This window comes from Zalophus californianus, chromosome 8 (assembly GCF_009762305.2).
Source record: "Zalophus californianus isolate mZalCal1 chromosome 8, mZalCal1.pri.v2, whole genome shotgun sequence".
NCBI lineage: Eukaryota > Metazoa > Chordata > Mammalia > Carnivora > Otariidae > Zalophus > Zalophus californianus.
The window spans coordinates 26,332,630-26,352,389 of record NC_045602.1 but is presented as its reverse complement, the minus strand read 5'-3'; the positions used below and the strand labels follow the sequence as shown (position 1 = coordinate 26,352,389).

General features: G+C 34.5%; 1 protein-coding gene across 6 annotated transcripts in view; it reads left to right on the top strand.

Moving 5' to 3' along the window:
• MEMO1 (mediator of cell motility 1) overlaps positions 1-19,760 on the top strand; it is a 119,228-nt gene that overhangs the window by 86,976 nt on the left and 12,492 nt on the right. For 4 of the 6 annotated variants that reach the window (XM_027622929.2, XM_027622925.2, XM_027622926.2 and 1 more), the window contains one exon: positions 18,865-18,941. In XM_027622929.2, the coding sequence (XP_027478730.1) occupies positions 18,865-18,941 (77 nt within the window). Of the gene's footprint in view, positions 1-10,660; positions 10,804-18,864; positions 18,942-19,760 lie in introns of all 6 variants that reach the window. The other 2 variants (XM_027622922.2, XM_035728756.1) reach the window with 1 other exon arrangement.

The following is a 19,760-nucleotide window of genomic DNA, read 5'->3' as shown; positions in this document are numbered from 1 at the left end:
TATTTAAATATGTTCCATCCTCTGCTTTAGGTTCTAGCCAATCTTACAAATTCAGTGTGGTTAGGATTTTATAACTCTTGGAGTACTTAGACTATTATTAAAAAACAGCAACTTGAGTTTACACAGTTTACCCAGATTGTTAAGCTGCAGTCTTGTAATTCTTGTGTTTATCCATATTGATTGTATGTTTGAGTTCCCTGAGTGAGAACACTACTATGGCTTTGTATGGTATTAAATACTATTAACTGAACAGTTTTTCCTGTTCTTAATATCTTGCATTAGTATGGTGCATTTGTTACAGTTGATGAAGAAATATTGATACATTATTAATAACTAGGTCCATAGTTTAATTAGGGTTCCCTTTTTGTGTTACATAGTTTATGGGTTTTACCAAATACCAGAAGTCCTTGTTATCTACCATTATAGTAACATATGGAATCAGTTCACTGTCCTAAAAATCCCCTGTGCTCTTCCTGTTCATCCTCTCCCCCTTCATTCCCCCCAACCATCCTCTGGTAACCATTTACCTTTTTACTATCTCCATAGTATCTAGTCATATAGTTTCTGGAATGTCATATAATTGGAATTGTACAGTATGCAGCCTTTTCAAGTTGACTTAACTTAATAATATACTTTCAAGATTCTTCCATACCTTTTTTTTGGCTTGATAGCTTATTTCTCTTTATTGCTGAAGAATGTTCTATTTTACAGATGTTCATAGTTTATCCGTTCACCTATTAAAGGATTATTGATATAGTTGGATTAATATCTCTCATATTTGTTACTGCTTTGTACTTATTGCCCTTGTTCTTTATTTCTTTTTTGTTTTCTGTTATTCTGCCTTCTGTGGTTTTAATTGAGCATTTTATATGATTCCATTTTTTTCCTCTCAGCATATCAGTTATAGTACTTTTTTAAAAAACCTTTTTTAGTGGGTGCTGTAAAGTTTGCAACATGCATTTGCAACTAATCCAAGTACACTTTAAAATAACACTATACTGCTTCACGGATAGTGCAAGTACCTTACAGTATTTCCAGTTTGTCCTTCCTGTTCCTGATAACACTGCAGTCATTCATAAGCTATAATTATAACATATTGTTACTATTAGTTTTTGAAGAAATTGTTATCTCTTGGATCAATTAAGAATAAGAAAAATCAAATGAAATAAACTAAAGATGTTATTTTATCTTTATTTCTTCTCTAATGTGCTTTCTTTCTTAAAGTAGATCTGAGTTTCTGATCTATATCATTTTCCCTCTCTCTGAAGAACTTTTTACTAGTTTATAGCTCTGATTTTATTCTCTATTACTTGCTGTTTTGGGTTGAAAAAGGAATTCTTTACCACCACCTCAGGAATACACTAGAGACTTCTTTTATGATGTTTCTTTAAGTCACAAATAATGTATTTTATTATATATGGGGAATAATTGGGTAGAAACAGCAAACAAAACTCATTTTGTCCCCCAAATGGCAATTCTCCTCCTTTAAGTTTTTTTTTTTTTTTTTAAAGATTTTATTTATTTACCTGACAGAGATACAGCGAGAGAGGGAACATAGCAGGGGGAATGGGAGAGGGAAAAGCAGGCTTCCCGCTGAGCAGGTGGTTTAAGACATTTCCTGTCAAGTTTAAAAAATTTTGGTTAATATGCATTTTTCAAATGTTACAGAGCTACTTAACTGTACTAATCTGTGTGCAAGGAATGATGGGGAATAGAAAAATAAGCAAACATTGTGTATTTCCTCAGCATATAGCCTGGTAAGAAAGATAAGAAATGTGGGGTGCCTGGGTGGCTCAGTCGTTGGGCGTCTGCCAGGGTCCTGGGATCGAGCCCCGCATCAGGGAGCCTGCTTCTCCCTCTCCTGCTCCCACTGCTTGTGTTCCCTCTCTCCCTGTCTCTCTCTCTCTGTCAAATAAATAAAGTCTTTTAAAAAAAAAGAAAGATAAGGGGGGCGCCTGGGTGGCTCAGTTGGTTAAACGACTGCCTTCAGCTCAGGTCATGATCCTGGAGGGTCCTGGGATCTAGTCCCACATTGGGCTCCCTGCTCAGTGGGGAGTCTGCTTCTCCCTCTGACCCTCTTCCCTTTTGTGCTCTCTATCTCTCTCATTCTCTCTCTCTCAAATAAATAAATAAAAATCTTAAAAAAAAAGAAAGATAAGAAATGTATATAATCAGATGTAATATAATTCAAAATGTGTTAAGTGCAGTTGAAGAGTCTATGGGATCCCAAAGAGGGGATGTGGGAGCAGAGAGATAAACTTAGGGGAGCATACAAGTGGCTTCATGGCATAGATAGCATTTGAGTGGACTTTGAAGATGGCTGTAATTTTCACAAAGTGGGGCAGGTTTCTGTGGGAAAGGGAGTTCTGTAAATAGAAAGTATAGGAGTAGGAAAACCCGGGGCTTAAGAACAGAAAGCTATTTACCTTAGCTTAAGGAAGTTGCAAAAAGGCTTGCCTAGTAACTGAGGTATATCTGTAGATGTTTTTTTGTTTGGCCTGTATAGTTAGAAAAAGTTTTCTTTATATATGAATATTTTTAATTGGATATTAGTCCTACCACTTCGTGTTATCTTATACCTTATCCAACTTTTAATGCGTATATAATACCAACTTGGAGCTGGAGGCATTTGGGTAGGTGACCTGTAGAAACATAGAGTAAGAGGGGCAGGATTGGGAAGTTGGAACAGTAGCTTGGGACCATTTTATAGAGGTCATTGAATGTCATTGTAAAATATTTGTATTTTATTCTGTGATTGGCATAGAGCTAGTAAAAGTTCCTCATCAAAGGAAGGACATGATTAGAACTTGAAATCATAAGCCTGTTACTCCTTTTTTCTTTTTTTTTTTAAGTAGGTTCCATGTCCAGTGTGGGGCTTGAACTCACGACCCTGAGATCAAGAGTCGCATGCTCTACCGACTAAGCCAGCCAGGTGTCCCAAATATTACTCCTTTACGGTGTGATGGTACAGTGCAGGATGGATTAGAGTTGGAAAAGATTGTTAGAAATAGTTTAGTAAAGAAATCATGGGGCTTTGAATTAAGGTAGTGGCAGATGGGCAGCAAACTGAGCAGATAGTGGGAGACATTGGAAGGTTAGAATCTACAGAACTTGGTAAATGTTTCTGTCTGGGGGAGTAACATGATTTTAAGAGCATACAGGAGTGAAAGTCCTAATGGTGTGCCATTATCAGAGATGGTAAAGCCAGAAGTAGGTATAAGAGAATATAGGGCATGGAAATGTTGACTTGTTCTTAATAAAATATGGGAATTCATAATTTTGACAGCAAGCTTTAACCAATTTATAAGAATATTTTGCTTCAGGTGGTTGAGTAGTACCTGAAATATGCCTGCCCTTGTGTAAACCTTTTTTCTCATTATTCTTACTGAAATGGAAATTAAGAAAGATACATAACCTTTGAAATTCATTTTGGTAATCTGATTAGATTCACTTAACTGATGAAACAGCAAAGACTTATAATGACTTAAATCTTTTTTTTTTAAGATTTTCTTTCTTTTTCTTTCTTTTTTTTTTTTTTAGATTTTATTTATTTTTCAACAGAGAGAGAGATAACGAGAGAGGGAACAGAAGCAGGGGGAGTGGGAGAGGGAGAAGCAGGCTTCCTGCTGAGCGGGGAGCCCGATGTGGGACTTGATCCTAGCACCCTGGGATCATGACCTGAGCTGAAGGCAGACACTTAATGACTGAGCCACCCAGGCGCCCATATAATGACTTAAATCTTAATCTGAGTTGTCATTGACAGCTAGCTTGCCTCCCCCTTTTCCCTCTCTCTTCCTCCTTCCCCAGTTCTTCGGTTCTGCCTGATGTTTTCTGGATCTTTTTAGTTTGTTCTTATAGTGAGTCACAGTATTCTGTACAAAGTCTATATGCATGTCTCTGTGGTCTGAAGGTGAATTTGATCAGAAAGAAAAGATGAGAAATTATTATTATTATTATTATTTAAGATTTTATTTATTTATTTGACAGAGAGACACAGTGAGAGAGGGAACACGAGCAGGGGGAGTGGGAGCGGGAGAAGCAGGCCTCCCGCAGAGCAGGGAGCCTGATGCGGGGCTCGATCCCAGGACCCTGGGATCATGACCTGAGCCCAAGGCAAACACTTAATGACTGAGCCACCCAGGTGCCCCGAGAAATTATTTTTTATAAGGCTCCCATAAAACTCTGCAGTTATGATTCCTTTATGCCACTTTGCCTTTAACACCTGTTTCAAGGGTTCCACTACCAGCCTTACATTTGAAGTTTCGTTAGAAGGACTCACAGTTTATTCATGGTTATGGTTTATTGGAAAAGATAGGACACACAAGAGGACCAGCAAGGGAAAAGGACACACCAGGCAGAATCTGGAGGGATCCAGGTAGAGGCTTCCAACATTCTCTCTGTCATAGGATGGGCTGAATAGAATGTGCTCCCTCCACCGGTGTAACACATGTGCAGTTTTTCTGGCCAGGGAAGCCTGCTTTAAGATTCAAAATCCAGGATTTTGATTGGGGGCTGATCATGTAGGGACTCTCTGCCTGCCTAAGTAGCCCCAGCTACTGAAATTCTAGACTCTCAGAAGGAAAGTGGGTGTTTGCCATTATCATTTTGTTTACAATCCAGGTTAGCTGGTACGATGTCCCAAGTGGGTAAAACAGCCTTAATCAACATAAGGAAGGAACGATGTAAGAGCCAAGGGCTAGTCTTTACAAGCAGCCCCTTCTAAAAATTGGTGCAACAGACCTGCTAGGTTAATACTCCTGCAAGATTCCCATTCCTCTTTTTCCAATTCCAGGCCGCCATAAGTTTCTGACTCAATTAAATGCCATTCTAATGCTTCTTATATCTTGTGTTTGTATTAGATCTTAAATTTTTACTTTTCCTTTCCTACTGTGGCCTCAGTCAAGGTCCTCAGATACTAGAATGTAGATTTTTAGTGCTCTGTGCCTTCAAGTGTATTGGTGATATAGTAATATTTGTTTTTAAAGGGAGTATTCCTCTCATGGTTCTGGGATTTCAGTTCTTTTTAGTCTGTTACACATCTTGGATATATTAATTTTCTGCAGTATGGTTTAAGGTATAGGACAGAAAAAGAAGAGATAAAACTTTCCTCTACATTATTGAAGTGCTCATAAGAGCCTTGTAAACAAGGTAAGTATTATTAACTCTATTTCTACTAATGACCAGTTGAGGCTTAGGGTAGTTTTAGGTAACCTGCTGCAGGTAGCAGTTTGCAAGGGGCAAAGGTGGATTTTCTTTTTTTTTTTTCTTTTAACAGCTCTATTGAAATATGATTTACATCCTATAAAATTCACTCACATAAGAGTACAACTCAGTGATTCTTAGTAAATTTATAGAGTTGTGCAATCATTCTCATAATCTAGTTTGAGAATATTTTCATTACACAAAAAAGAAACCTTGTGTGCATTTGAGGGCAGTTCCGGCTCTGACTCTCAATCTTTTTTTTTTTTTTTTTAAGATTTTATTTATTTATTTGGGAGAAAGAGCATGATCTGGGGGAGAGGCAGATGGAGAGGGAGATACAGACTCCCTGCTGAGCAGGGAACCTGATGTGGGGCTCCATTCCAGGATCCTGGGATCGTGACCTTAGCCGAAGGCAGAAGCTTAATCAACTGAGCCACCCAGGCGCCCCTCTGACTCTGATTCTTAAGCAACCATTTATCTGATTTCTGTCTCTATAGATTTGTATTTTCTGGAAATTTCATATGAATGGAATCAAATGAAATGTCTTTTCTATCTATCCTTTTCATTTAGCATACTGTTTTTGAGGTTCATCCATGTTGTAGTATATATCAATAGTTCATTCCTTTTTATTGCCAAATAGTTATTACATTATGTGAATATACCATATTTTGTTTATCCATTCACCAGTTGATGGACATTTAGGTCACTTCCATTTTTGGCTATTAGGAATAATGTTATAAAGATTCTTGTACAAGTCTTTTTGTGAACATATGTTTTCATTTCTCTTGAATAGATACTTAGGAATGATGTGACTGGGTCCTATAAATCTATGTTTTAACTCTTTCAGAAACTGCCAAACTATTTTCTAAAGTGACGGCACCATTTTATATTCCAGCAGCAATGCATGAGAATTCTAGTTTCTCCCTATTCTGGCCAATACCTGATATTGTCAGTCTTTTTGATTACAACTGTTCTGATCAATGTATAGTGTAACCTCATTTGGTGTTAATTTGCATCTTTCCAGTGATTCATGATGTTGAGCAACTTTTCAGTGTTGTTATTAGTCATTTGTATGTCCTCTCTTGTTTAATGTCTGTTCATATATTTTGCTTTAGTTTAAATTTGATAATTTGTCTTTTTACTGAGTTGTAAGAAATTTTACATATTCTAGATACAGGTTATTTTGCTTTGTTGAAGAGCAAAAGTTTTTGATGAATTCATTTTATCATTTTTTTCTTGTGTGGACTTAGCTTTTGGTGTATTTAAGAAATCTTTGTTTAATTCAGGGTCACAGAGATTTTCTCTTCTTGAACAGGAATCAGCAAACTATCTTCTGCAGACCACATCTGGCCCACAACTTGTTATTGTAAATGTTTTATTGGAACATAGCCATCCACACCCACTCATTTACATATCACCTGTGGCTGCTTTCTCTTTCCAGTGACAGTTGAGTAGTTATGGAGACTGTATGGCCTCCAAAGCCAAAAATATTTATTATTTACTTTATGGACCCTTTAAAAAGATTGTTGCTGACCCCTGTCCCAGAAGTGTTATTATTTTAGCTCTTATAGTTATGTCTATTACCCAATTTGAGTTAATTCTTGTGTGTGGTATGAGGTAAAGATCTAAGTGTAACACATTCTCAGGGGAAAAAGAAAAAAAAAATAAGTAGCCAGTAGAAGCTGTATCCACATGGGACCAGATTTAGCAAAGACTTCAAAATAATTATTATATGTTCAAAAAAATCAAGGAAACTATGCTTTAAAAAGTTAAAACATGGCAATGACTAAATAAGTAGCAAATATCAACAAAGCTATTAAAAAGAACTAAATGGAAATTTTAGAGTTGAAAAGTATAGCAAATGAAATTAAAAATTTACTAGATGGTCTGAAAATATTACGTAAAGAAGCTGTGATATTAAAGATAAAATAAATCATCCAATCTGTAGAGAGAAAAAAAAAGATTTGAAGAAAAAAGAACAGTGCTGGAGGCTTGTAGACAACATCAAACATACCAGGATGCATACAATAGGAGTCCCAAAAAGAGGTACAGTAAAACTAGCAGAAGAAATAATGGCTGAAAACTTTCTAAATTTCATGAAAAACATTAATCTACAGTTCCAAGAGACTCAACAACCCAAAGTAGAATAAGCACAAAGAGATCCCCATCTAGATACACTATAATAAAACTGATGAAAGCCAAAGACATGGAGAAAATCTTAAAAGCAGCAAAAGGAAAATGACTCATTACTTACAGGATAGTGTCAACAAATGGTACTGGAATAACTGGATAACCATATTAAAAAAAAAAGTGAACTTAGATCTTTACCTCATACCACACACAAGAATTAACTCAAATTGGGTAATAGACATAACTATAAGAGCTAAAATAATAACACTTCTGGGACAGGGGTCTTGTATTTGTGGCTCGTAATTTTTTCTTAAAACTGGACTCTTAAAATCGTGTATCATAGCAACTTGATTCTGGTTTTATTAAAATTTTCTGCAGGTGGTAGTGGTGGTGGTGGTTGTTTCATTTGTTCTTCATTCATTTTTTTTTTCTTTGAGTAACTTTGTTGGCCTTGTATGCAGAATTTATCTCTCCCAAAATTGTGGCTACTGACGTATCTTCTCAGCTTTTCAAAATTTCTTATAATTTGGCTTTCTAGAGTTCACCTTTGTGTCTGCATTGCTTAGTGCTTAGCTAATGATTGGTTGGAGATTGTGATTGAACACCTCGGTCCAGTAAGGCTTTCATCTTCTGCTGGTGGATTAGGTATAGTTTGGGGAGCATATTCAAAATTTGGGCCATTTTCTAGCTTGCCTCCTTTCCTTTCTATTGGGTCTTCTCTGGTCTCCCTATATGTGCACGTGGATTTCCAGTCAGCCTGGGATGTGTGATGTTGATTTCTCTCAGATCTCCACTTTCCCTTGGGCATGCTCTCCTAATTAGCTGGCATTTGGGGGTAGCTTGGGACCTTATGGGTCTCCCCTGCACATATGTGCTTGCTACTTTCTACTCAGACGGGGTTATGTGGAGGGCAACAATCTTTTCCTCGGAATATGTGAATTTATCCCTCTGTGGCTCTCTTCTTTCCAGAATCTCCCTGTTAAATTTCTAGGTAGTCCTCAGGTTTGTGGCTTGCCTCCACTGGTGCTGTAATCTCAGGCTACAAGAGCTACAGGCTTTTCTGTTTCCTGCTGGGTGTGAGTTTTCTGCCCTCAGCTCCAAATCAAAGTCAGCTCCCTTCAGCAATGAAGCTGCTGGTTTTCGCAGCCAACCTCATCATGTTGGTGGAGTGGGGCAGGGGGATGGAGGTAGCTCCTGGTAAGAAGCCAGACTCCTACTGTTCTTCCCAAGAAGTTCAGTTATTTTACATGAATAAACTATTCTTATTGTGTTTTTTGTTTTGTTAATTTCTAGAGCACAAAATGGTGTTGTTTTTTTTTGACAGTTTTGTAATTATTTTTTGAGTGTGAGATTTTGTACACCCTCACTGGGGAAGACCAACTTGACAACTTGAATTCTAAAATCTAGGAATATTACATTTCAAAGCCAAATGTTCTTTTTTCTAATTCATACTTTGTGGAAATACAGAACAAGTAAATTTTTTTTTTTTTTTTTGAGAAATAACAAGGAGGTAGATGTTGATTCAAAGCTTAGATTTCTAAGTATGAGCATTTTACTTTGGTATAGATAGATTTGCAAGCTGAGGCTGAGGGTAAGTGAATGGTTTGGTGGCTCTGTGGAATCGTAGACGTGTATTATTTCTTTAGAGTGAGCCAACAATTGTTGACAAAGTACTTTCCCGGTAGTGTTTCTTACTTCGTAGCAATTTTAAAAACTAGATACTGTAATTATGATCATTTTACAGATAAGGAAATACATTTTTAGGTTAGTAATTTACCCGCCCCCTCAACTTTTATTATGTGATGGAGATGGTACTTGAACCTATTTCTTCTGACTTCTTGTTTTTTATACTCTATGTAACTGCATCCCTACCATGTTATATAATTACTTACATACTCCTTGATTATCTTAATTTATTTATTTATATAGATAATACTTGAAGTTAGAACAGTTCATAACAATCTTCTTGAATTTTTACTAGAGCTCAAATTCTTTCCTTTCAAATGATAATCACTCTTAACTTATTGAAGAGCCCCTATTCATTCATGCAGTTGTTCAGCAAACTGGTAAAAGAGTCAGAGAAAGAGATATTCCATGGCAGCTTCCTCTGCCAGCTTCCTCTTTTTTTCTTACTCCATAGATGCAGATTCTGCCCAAGAAGCCCCTGCATTGCAGAGGGACTGGAGATCTGTATGATCTGTTTATTTCGCAATTGACAAGGGTAAGGGGGTCTTTCTGGGGGAGGCGCTTGGGTGCCCTGAATTTAGCTTTATGAAGCTGGGCTAACACTTATTTTGGGAATAAACTTAAACTTAGTATTTTTAAAAAACCCTTTTATGAATTCTGTTTGTCCTACATCAGTTAAGTGTCAGATTATCATATTAAAACGCATTTATTATAATGGTGATTTTTTTTTTTTTTTTAAAGTCCTGTTCAGAACAAGTCAGACAAACATGATTCACGCTTCTAAAATTCCAATCTGGGATCATTTAGAATATAAATAATATTGAATATATGTAAGTAAAATTTCACTGTAATGAAAATTTTTAAAAGGCTTTGGATGAACATCTATTTCTATAGCCCATCATAGTTATTCTTTATTAATCTGCTCTGTTCCTTTTCCATAAATCTGTCAATCTGTAGAGTGAAAAAGGGACTTGTGGATATGTCATAAACATTGTGGGTGGGTGTGGTGTCTTTTTCTTGCTGCTAGAAATTAATACCTACTTCCTTGAATTCTGTGTCTACCCTAGATGCCAGTGAAATTTGAGTTGTATCTTCAGACTGTCCTGTATCTCTTTATTAGTATAGGTATAAGGTGCAGTTGGTGTTTCTTATGGGAGCCAAGATTAAGTTTTGTAGGTCTCACTTGGCAGGTTTATAAAGTGCCAGAAGTGGTGGTATTTATAACAGGATAGGATTAAAATATTGAGGAAGAGTTTAATGCTCTTTTAAAATTGTGGAAGGATTAGGCAGATGATTGTAGCTTTGATGGGTAGTTGAGAAGACTTGACTTGGTGATGGTCTGATGGGCTTATTTTTATATTTGAGGACATTATTATACCTGCTAGTAAAATAGCTTTGTTTACCTAAAGAAGTATTGTACATTTCTGTATTTAAATAGATATTTTTAGTATTCTGTATCTCTCATTTTTAAATGATCTTCTTTAAACATTTCATTTATAGATTAAAAAATTCAACAGTATGTATCTTACCATTACCATTATTAATAAATGTTCCACTTTATAGTGCCAACACATTGGAAAACTCTTTTTATTCTTCTCCTTCTTAAATGACTTTTTTTTTTTCTTTTTCTGTTTTCTTTAAGCCATAAGGATGAGTTTACCATTATTCCTGTACTGGTTGGAGCTCTGAGTGAGTCAAAAGAACAGGAATTCGGAAAACTCTTCAGTAAATATCTAGCGGATCCTAGTAATCTCTTTGTGGTTTCTTCAGATTTCTGCCATTGGGGTAAGTTCTAGATTTTAACATATTATGGTAGATAATATATACTTGTGGTTAATGGTATCTTTTCACTCTAAGCTCTGATTTTCAGTTCCTTATCACTTCCCTTGGGAAGTTTTACTTTTATCTGCGATGTTTAAAAGTGAATAAAAAAGTCTTTTAAAAAGGATCAGATTATGATAGTGGATTATGGATACATTTCCAAAGGCGACTGGTATAATTGGATTCACACTGTGAGGGCATCCTTGCTTAGCCACTTACATTAGTGGGAGTTAAGATCTTTTAACCCTATTTCCAGGTTGAGTTGTGTGGTAGAATCTCTGAAGTTAGCTTTTTCGTAGATATAACAAATACTCTTCTTTAGAAGGTAGAAGAGCACTGTGTGCTATGCCAGTCCTTTTCCACATTTCTTTTTTTGTAATTAGTGTTTTTTTCTTTCTACTTTTCCTTTGGTACTTAATTTTTGCCATCAGTTTAGAACTACCCTCCAAAGAATGTAACATGTTGGCTATTAGCATTGTGGTCCTCACTGGTAATGGTTTATAAGGGTAGGGACTCTTAAGTGATTTTTGTTATTGTGAATAAAAAGAGTAAGGAAACTTCACAGTAAATAGATCATATATGATCAAATAGATCATAAAGAAAGTGGATGCCTCTTTGAGTAAATTTTATTTTTTGAGTCTTTGAATATAATTTGCTCTCCTTTATCCATTGCTGTTCTAGAGTATTTTTGAATCCTGTTCCTTTTAGGACATCTCTCATTGGCTTGAGGATGCCAATATCTGTTCATCCTTCAGTTATTTCTTTGATTATAGAGAAAATATAAGGCACAAGACTATAAATTTTAAGATAGAGTACTAGAATGGCCAGAAAAACATCCTCAATGAGATATAGGGAGCCCTGGCTTTATTATCTTAAGCATTGATTACCAGAATTGACTCAATATTTATCTGTCCTGGTTAGGCTGGTATTTTCTCTTACCTTGCTCTGTGAATGGCGTTGAGATCATTTTAAGAGAGCCATCCTCCCTTATAGATAAGTATTTTGGTTTAAGGCACTGATTTCTCATCTGGGGCTGATTGTCTTATGAGGGGGCATTTGGAAATGCCTGGAGACATTTTTGGTCATTATAGTAGGGTGGGGTTGGAAGTGGGATGCTTTAGGCATCTACTTAGTGGAGTCCAGAGAAGCTGCTAAATAAACATCCTCTAGTGCCCAGGACAGTCCTCCTCATCAAAGAATTATCCTGCCCAAAATATCTAGTGCTGAGGTTGGGAAGTCCTGGTTTAGGGTATGCACGTAGATTTGCTACCTTGCCGAACTCCCTAAGAGGTTCTCAGGGTTCTTTAATAATCAGTTCTATTGGCTAGTTGGTTTGCTACCTTTGGCAGAAGTTATTTTTTATGGATTATAGGTATATTACTTAGATGGGAGGACTGGGTAGATGCTTGGAAATTCTGATGTTTAGTCATAGTTGATCTTAGAAACTAAGGAGTATCATTGTTGAAAATAAGGTATTTTTCTTAGTATTGTGAATTTGCGTTGGTAATAAAGCATGTCCGTATGTTTTAGAAATTAAAAATTCTTGAAGCATGTGTCCCCTCCCTCTTCACTTTTAAGGCTCTTATGAATCACTTTAAATTACTTTTATGATTTAAATAATTAGTTCCCCTGATATTGTTCTTTAGAATCTGGGTTCTCCCTCAAGGTTGGTACCATGTGCAATCACAGCATAAATCCACACAAAAATCAGTAGATGCTTTAAAATTGCTCTTTTCTGTTGAATCATTCTTTTTACCTCATTAATGAATTCTAAAGCAAACAAGCCCCAGTCCAAGTACTGTATTTAAGTACAATGTTGAGAGAGAAAGATGAATTTTGTTTTGTAGTCTACCTAGATTCTTGGAAAGTTATTTAGGCCATTTGATCTTCTGTGTTGTAGAAAATTTTGGCATTTAAATTGTAAGCTAGGATTTCCTGGTGATAATAACAAATAAAAACTCAAAATTTCCAAAGGTTGGTAGATGTTAGTTATGAGAATTATCCAGAGACTAAAACATATTTATATTTACATTTGGTGGTTAAGTAATAGAACTTTTCCAAGTGTTTATTTTTTTAGTATCACTATCACTAACAATACTCATTAAGTGCTTACTTTGTACTTATGGAAAGCACTGTGCTAATTCTTATTAGGAAATTCGATGAAGATCTGGGGATAAGTGGAAGGTGTTGCATGGATACTATTCCAAGATTGGTAGTTTCTCTTCTACAATAGTAATAATAACCATCATTCTTGTAAAGTAAGATTCATTTTCTATTTTATATGCCTAATTGAAGTAATATGAATAATTGGCTAGTTATGGGTTAAAATGTCTTAGAAATTTTCATATTTCTCAAGTTTCATGCTCTGATGACATTGGTCATCTTTTCTAAATTAATGAATGTTATACTTCCATTTCAAAAATCTAGTTTTTTCTTGTGAGGATATTTCTTAATGGTTTCTCCTTCTTCTTCTTCTTCTTCTTCTTCTTCTTCTTCTTCTTCTTCTTCTTCTTCTTCTTCTTCTTCTTCTTCTTCTTCTTTGTAAGGGTACTATATAGATTGATTTTTACCATATCAAAGTAATGATAACACTGACTTAGAAATCATTTCACAAGAAGAATTCAGCTCCTCACATACTCAGAGATATTAAAAGTTTCATTGAGTTAAGCCGTCAACACCCTGTACATTTCTAAATAGCTGATTTTTGAAGAAAAATCACTTAATTGATTATGGTACAGTTGACAAATTACTCAGATGCCTACAGTGGAATTTTGTTTTATTCAATAATATTAGACTACTAGCAGTGACAACTTTTTTCATTTCTAGTCATTATTTCTATTATGTCCAGCTTCTGTTAAAAATAAGGCAAGAGATTTGGTGGTAGAGACAGTGATTGGAAGGGTTTTGCCTGTTTGATTTTACTTGTTAGCCAATATCCATTACAAGAATGACTTTTAAGTGTACTTTGCTTTAAAGATTTTCGTCTTTCAGATCCCATTTAAATTTTATAAGGACTTGAAAAAGACATGAGAGAGAGAAAAAGTAGGAAGATTAAAATATTCTCAAGTTTTCTTTTTGGGTGGGAAAGCTAAGGGAGAGTGGGAACCTAGATTCTATTATGCCCCTTCTTTTTGTCCCTTCATTTGAATACCCCACCCCGCCAGAAAAAAAAAAACCCTCACCATTTCAATTCCTGTCTTTTATTTTATCGTTAGTCTAATCCACATGAAAATTCATTAGTCAGCCCAATACGGTGATGTTTCCTAGTTAACACTTGATGATCTACCTCATTTCACCCTTCCTGCTACTACCAAGGATTGTGGTCTAAGTGAAGGACATTTGCTGCTAGTATTTAATTTTTACTATGGTTAGGTAATGTTATCTCCATACTTTTTCTGATCAAGTTTCTTGTCCTATAAGATGGCTCCATATAAGAGAATTTTGACTGGGCCTATTTTAGTTTTTCTAATTGGTGGAATTTTCATTTGTTTTCCTAACTTTCGTTTTTGCTCTTCTCCACATATATAATATATACTGTTAATATTTATACTTTCCTGATCTCCCTGAAATTTATATTTTCACATTTAGAATTATTGACAGCTTTCATTAACATAATTTCTAATTAACTTCTAAGAAGTTTCTAAATGAAACTGCATCTAACAGAAATTGATTTTTTTAAAGTCGATTCATTCTACTTAATTTTCCATTTATGGCAGTTTTAAGTGCAAATTAACTTCAGTAAATTTACTTGGTAAATGTTAATGATAAATTATTTTATTAAAATATGAATAAAATTTACTACACTCACTTCAATTTTGGATTTTTACATATAAACTTATATTTGTCTAGGTTTACATAATTTCTTTTTTATAAGTATGTGTCACTTATCAAAAGTGGCATTCCCCAGAATATTTATGAATTTATATCTTTATTCAGATTTCCAGTTTAATATATATATTAACAAGTGATTATTCATGCCTGTTCTTTTTTCCTTTCTGTTGTTAGTCTCTTAAGTACTGAAGGTATTACTGTTTTCTAAATAATTTCAATTGGTTTAAGTATAAGTTAGCTAACTCCTAAAATACATCTTATCCAAGCTTTTGTATTTGTCTTCTCAAATTTTATACATACTAATTCCACATATTTAAATTTTTTATCTTTTGAGGGAAGGCTAATACTTTTTTTACATTATACCTAAGACTTTAGAATGAAAGGACTGTAGTTTTTCACGATTTCAATTATGAATGTCCCCAGTTTAGGTCCTTAGTATAAAATGACCTAATAATCTATCTCATAGGTTGTCGTGAGGGTTAACTCAATGAAAATGCTTTAACATATAAAGTGATTAAGTGATTGTGTAACAGTATTTACTGGACATATGTCTGAAAGTCTGTTTTGTTCACTAATCTTTTTGGGGGCTTTAAAATCAACTTTCCAAGCTCATTGTTTTATTTCTGCAATCCAGTGTTTAGCTTAACGTTGAGGTATTTGATATTTTTTTATTTTTTGTTTTGAGGTACTTAAAAAGTAGTGTTGGTTCTTGTACCATTCATTGTTATGTTTGTCCTCATTAGTTGATTGTTGTGTGTTAAACAGACATCCCTGGAGCTTACTCTCCACACTCTGTGAATCCACTCATTAATCACCAGTCACCTTTGGAGATGGGAAAATTACTTACCTGTATTTCTTTTTCTCAGAAAGCGTGCTCTGGAATGGATTCACAAATGAGCTACCCTCCTTCCCTCAAAGAGTAAGGTTTCTGCTTTACAGGATTTTTTTTCTTGGGTTATTTTTCCTCTCATCTTTTGAATTTGAAAAGAACTGAGGGAAGGCACCTGAAGAAACTACTGACATACTCACTAGGGGAGCTCCAAAGCTTGTGCTGCCCCTAGGGGCAGTGTCAATGGCTCTTAAAGCTAGAAAGCTCATACTTGGAGTTGAAACAGGGGCTCAAAGAATCCATTTTCCCAGTGTACCTTCTGAAAGGATAAGTTTCAGGTAAGTAATTTTCTCTTACTATGTGATATGCTTTATTCATACTTATAAAAGTATACAAGTCCAGTTCTCCAGGTACATAGGCAACTGTGTTTGCTCAGTTGAGATGCATAAGCTTTACTGAATGTTAGAAGTATTATAAAACAAAATGTCTGCTCATGAGTTACACAAAATCATAATATATTTTAAGTCAACAATAAATGTTTGATTAAAGGTGCACTTATGAACAGTGTATTGTGCTAGTGTTGTCATTTCGTTTATTTCTCATTAAATAAAATCTTGATAAGCTTCTTTTTAATAATTAGATAGAAAAGATTTTTTGCAGTCAAATTCCAAGAGGTGTTTAACTAAAGTTGTGTGTGTGTGTGCGTGTGCGTGTGCACACACCTTCCCCACCCCCACCCCCACATATAGGCTAGGATGATGGAAACTATTTACTTTGAATTAGATGCTTTTTGTATGTGTATTGACCAGAATGAATTACTCAAGTAACTTCTAAATGCTTGTACAATTTTTAAAAATTATTTTAAGTTTGAGCTGTTTAAGTAAGCTACATTTTCAGTGTAGTAGCTTTATATAGTGTGGATTTAGCTACTTAATTGATATATTACTTAGAGCCCATAAAATATTTCTACTCGATTCTTCAGCTACAAAATGCAAATACCTAAGGAGTAGCAAGAGGTAGATAGCAAATGTTAAACATTTACTCATTGATTTCCTGTGCATTTTGTCATTCTTTTTAAATCACATGTTGATTTAGTATTTTAAAGTATTCAAAATATCTTATGTATTTTTCTCTTACTTCAGAAGTAGTTTTTAAGTGAAAGTTACAGTGAAAATGGTCCATGTGAACAAGGCAGTATTTCTAAATACAGTTAGACTTTTTACTTGTGATTAAGGCAGGTTTGACCAACTTCAGTCATTTGGAACAGCAGTTCTGAACTCGGAAATAAGCAGAAAAGACTTTTGAGTAGCAAATGGTTATCACAAAGTACATGCATTTTTCTCTGTACTTGAAGAGTAGCAGTTTTCAGATTAGATAGTTACGTCCCAGTCACAGGGATTATTGACAGCTAAAACTACAGCTATCTCCTGAAACAAGGAAAAGAGAATGCATTAGGATAAACCTGAAGTAGTTCAGATTCAAAGAATATTCATCTTGATTGCTTCCAAGGATATTACTCTTACTACAGTTGACAGTGAGTCAGAAGTTTCTTGTCTTAAGATTATTCATTTAATTGTTCATTCATTTCACAAAAGATTTGGGGCCACTCTATCAAAAGACCTTTGAAATAGAAGTAGAGATTTAGTACCAATGAATTGAATCAAGAAGTTACTGCAACAGACTTTAGATTTGACTTTGAGCCTTCCAGTAGCCATCTGGCAAATAGGAAAAATAGGGTCAATTTATATAATTCTCATTATTAGGTAGGAGTAAATGTGTACATTCTGTAAAGAAAAGCAAAACTATACCTAGCTCTAACTTTTGAAAGAAATGTCTGATGAGTTATTTAATATAAGGGCATCATTGAGTGATGAATTGTCACTGTTTAAGAATATTTTTTAGTGCAAGGACTGTAATGGATCTCATAGTTATGGCGACATGTAGTATTCTTCAATGTTTACAAAAATGGTTGTTATATTCAGAAAGCAGATAATTGTCTCAGAACCTTATTGCTTGATTCTAGGATATCATGAATTCTAAGACGCAATATTGATTTAATAGAAGCTCTTGAGGGAAAGTAAGAACTGTTACATGAGTAATCGTACATATTAATATATGTGAAAAGTTAAAATGTGAAAGTTAAGGAAATACAGTATATTCTAGAAAGATGACCATCAAAAATGATCAACATCAACAAGTAAAGGAAGTGTTGAGAACTGTGATGTGTCTTTTTTTCCAAAAAAGAGCACAAAAAGAGTTTTACTATCGCTTGTCATTTATAAGATGATGTTTTTTAGTAAGATAAACAGAGAACTTAAAAATCATAATTATCCAGCCAAAGAAACCCATCTTCTCAGGTGTGAGGATAATAATTGTATATGTGAACTTTGCTCTAAAAATGAAGCACAAGACACAGAGTGTGCCTTTATGACTGGTGTACTCACATACCGTTAAAATGCATTTTGGTGAATCTTTAAAAATAACTAAATATAAAAATAATGAGTTCTAAGAAATATAGGCATCACAGAAATACAAGTGTAGATGTATCTGAAATAAAACATAGTGGAATAACATACCACAATTATTTATGAGTATGTTTAACTTTTGGTTTTTATATGACTATGTAGGGAGCCAAATTTATTACCTGAGCCTTTTGTTTTCTGTCTTCTTTTCAAGCTTCTTCCAGTTTACCCTCTGTGTTTCTTGGAGAAGAGCTACACATTGAATGTTCTGTGCTTGCACTCTTACTGAGATATTATTGTCAGAGTAGGACTATTTATTCTTTTGTGCCTCCTGTTCTAAGGCACTTGTATTGATCTTTTTCAAGTAGAGAGTTTTGCAAAAATGAGATAAATATTTTTATTGAGGTCATAAAAATCACATAAGCCACATGTATCTCTGACCTGCACTTTTTTTTTCTGTAGTAGAGATCAAATCTTTGCATTTATATAGCAAAAGCTAAGCTTTCATTGATCTGTTACATTGAGATAGTTTCCTTAAACCAGATTTCCTTGAATCATATTCTTTGGGTTTACCTTCCATTACAGACTGATATAATATGTTTAACAATGCTTCTAACTTTTAAGCTGTTTTGTTTCCTTAGTCTTTTGTATTGCTTGTGACTCTAAGGTTCTACAGTTTGAAGTAGTTTTTAACATCATAAAACACTGGTGATATATCATTTCTTTATTACTTCCCAAATATGCCTTTTATTTTTATGTACAAGGGCTCTTGGGAATGATTCTCTCAGAGGCGTAAGCTGTGCTTTGCCTTCCATGAGAACTGAAATTATTTGGTAAGCGCTTGCTTTCTTTTTAGCTTCTAATTTTTCCCTATTTTATTTTGTACATGATATTTGTTTCAAGGTCAAAGGTTCCGTTACAGTTACTATGATGAATCCCAGGGGGAGATTTATAGATCCATTGAACATCTAGATAAAATGGTAAGTCTTACAGGTGTGGGGTTTTAATGCTCTAAGGTGTTTTCTTTAATTTCAGATTAGTGATTCAAGACTTAATATGTTGAAATATACAGTGGACTAATAATTCTTTCCCTATCTTTATTTAACTGTGCAAAATATAGTTTACAATCATATGAATATTGATTATAAAAATAATCCCTTTTCTATTAGTTGAAATTTCCTTTATCTTAATTTTATTTGATTAATGAGACTAAGAATAATATACAGATTTTAGATGCTATTTGGGGGAGTGTCTAAGGTTTAGGGATGACAGGATACTAATGCCATAACTTTCTTTTAAGCAAAAACAACCGTAGCAAATTCTTAGTTTGTTTTATTACTTAATTATATTTTTTGGCCATTTGGATTTTCTTAAATGGTGTTTCATTTTGTTGTTTAAATAGAGAATTTAAAAATATGATTGTATTCTTATCTGGCCCAGTACAATAGACAATGATCCTGCTGTCATTTTCCTTAAAGTAGTATGATAGTCATAGTACTTGTTTTCATAGTTAAAAAGTCATGCAAATCATTTTGTTGTTTTTTTAACTTATAAATAGAATATTAAATATAGCGGATATATCACTTATTGGCTTTGACCTTTGACAGATCATTTCATTTCTCTAGTCCTCAATTTGTCATCTCTAAGATAAGAGACTTGGAATAGGTGGTCTCTAAATTGTCTTTAAACTCTGTCAGACTTAAAGTCTGTGATATGTTTGAAATCAACTTTACCACTGTTTGAAAAGCTTTATGCATATGTTTTAGTATAAAAATATTTAGTCTAAAGTAGGTAAAACG